This window comes from Mandrillus leucophaeus, unplaced genomic scaffold (genome assembly GCF_000951045.1).
Source record: "Mandrillus leucophaeus isolate KB7577 unplaced genomic scaffold, Mleu.le_1.0 Scaffold355, whole genome shotgun sequence".
NCBI lineage: Eukaryota > Metazoa > Chordata > Mammalia > Primates > Cercopithecidae > Mandrillus > Mandrillus leucophaeus.
Window position 1 is genome coordinate 696,291 of NW_012103754.1, and position 1,358 is coordinate 697,648.

Genomic DNA, 1,358 nt, shown 5'->3' on the forward strand with positions numbered 1-1,358 from the left:
TTTTTTTTTTTTTTTTTTTAGTGTATATGGTTGTCCCTTGGCGAAAAAAAGAAAAACACAAGATAAACAGCCCCAGGAACCTGCTCCTAAACGAAAGCCATTTGCCGTGAAAGCAGACAGCTCCTCAGTGGACGAGTGTGATGACAGTGATGGGACTGAGGACATGGACGAGAAGGAGGAGGATGAGGGGGAGGAGTACTCCGAGGACAATGAGGAGCCAGGGGATGAGGACGAGGAGGATGAGGAGGGGGACCGGGAGGAGGAGGAGGAGATCGAGGAGGAGGATGAGGACGATGACGAGGATGGAGAAGATGTGGAGGATGAAGAAGAGGAAGAGGAGGAGGAGGAGGAGGAGGAAGAGGAGGAAGAAGAAAACGGTAATCTTTAAAATATTAGCAAAATAAGTCGTGATTTGGGTCCACTATTCAAGGTGAATTGCCGGCTGTTACTATGAATGATTGGCATATAAAGAAATCATTCTGCTCGGTCAATACTGAGAAAATTAACCTCTTAGGTGAACTAAACACTTCTATTGAAGAATTCTTCAGATTCTCTGTGACACTTCAGATTTTATGTCAGTCTAATTTTTATTCAGGTTGGTTGTCAGTAATTTGCTGAGATATTTATGGTGTACCTTTCTGATTATCTTAACAAAATGTATCAAGGACGTTAAGTTAGCAGACCTGGTCTTTAATTTTACATTTTCTTGAATGCTCTATCCATGAGATACAATGATTGGGCAAAACAGTGTTGTTGGAACGGCTTAGCCCAGGTACCTCCTTAGGGGAGTTGGAACTCCTGCCTAACGACTGGTACATCAACCAGCAAAGTGAGTTTTGTCTGTAGATTGCCAAAGCTTTGCTTTAGTGATGGTCACGTAGTTGGGATGAAAGGAAGTACTATTGCTATACAATAATCAATCAGCCTGTCATCTGCTTCCACATGTGAGAGCTGTGTTTCTGGTCTGGGGTTTCCGGTGCCCTGAGACGTGGGGGAGAAGGCCGCCGTGCTAGGTGTTGGGGATGTTCCTGGCAGTGCATTTACGGTGACGTGGTTTTCATATCCAGTGTTCTGTCACTGTCTGACGCACAATACAACTTCAAAACTAACGCTTTCATAGAAGTCATTGCTTCTGAGGAAAGAGGTGGGAGTTTTGTGGTTTGTTTGTTTGCTTGCTTGTTCGTTTTTTTGCAAAGCCTAGCTATCATCTTTATTGGCTTAGGGTTTTCCTCATAGAAATGCCCAAACATGTTGAAAGTGAAGGGAATTTTCTTTCTTGCCCTTCTCCCTTGGGCTCAAAAGTTCTTCAAGAGTCTGATTTCCAGGAGAACTAATTTCTGGACACAAAGGTTGTTTGA

The 1,358-nt window shown here is 43.6% G+C and overlaps 1 protein-coding gene across 3 annotated transcripts in view; it reads left to right on the plus strand.

Moving 5' to 3' along the window:
* MYT1L (myelin transcription factor 1-like) overlaps positions 1–1,358 on the plus strand; it is a 557,824-nt gene that overhangs the window by 408,794 nt on the left and 147,672 nt on the right. For all 3 annotated transcript variants that reach the window (XM_011989525.1, XM_011989526.1, XM_011989527.1), the window contains exon 9: positions 22–377. In XM_011989525.1, coding sequence (XP_011844915.1) covers positions 22–377 — 356 coding nt within the window. The remainder of the gene's footprint in view (positions 1–21; positions 378–1,358) is intronic.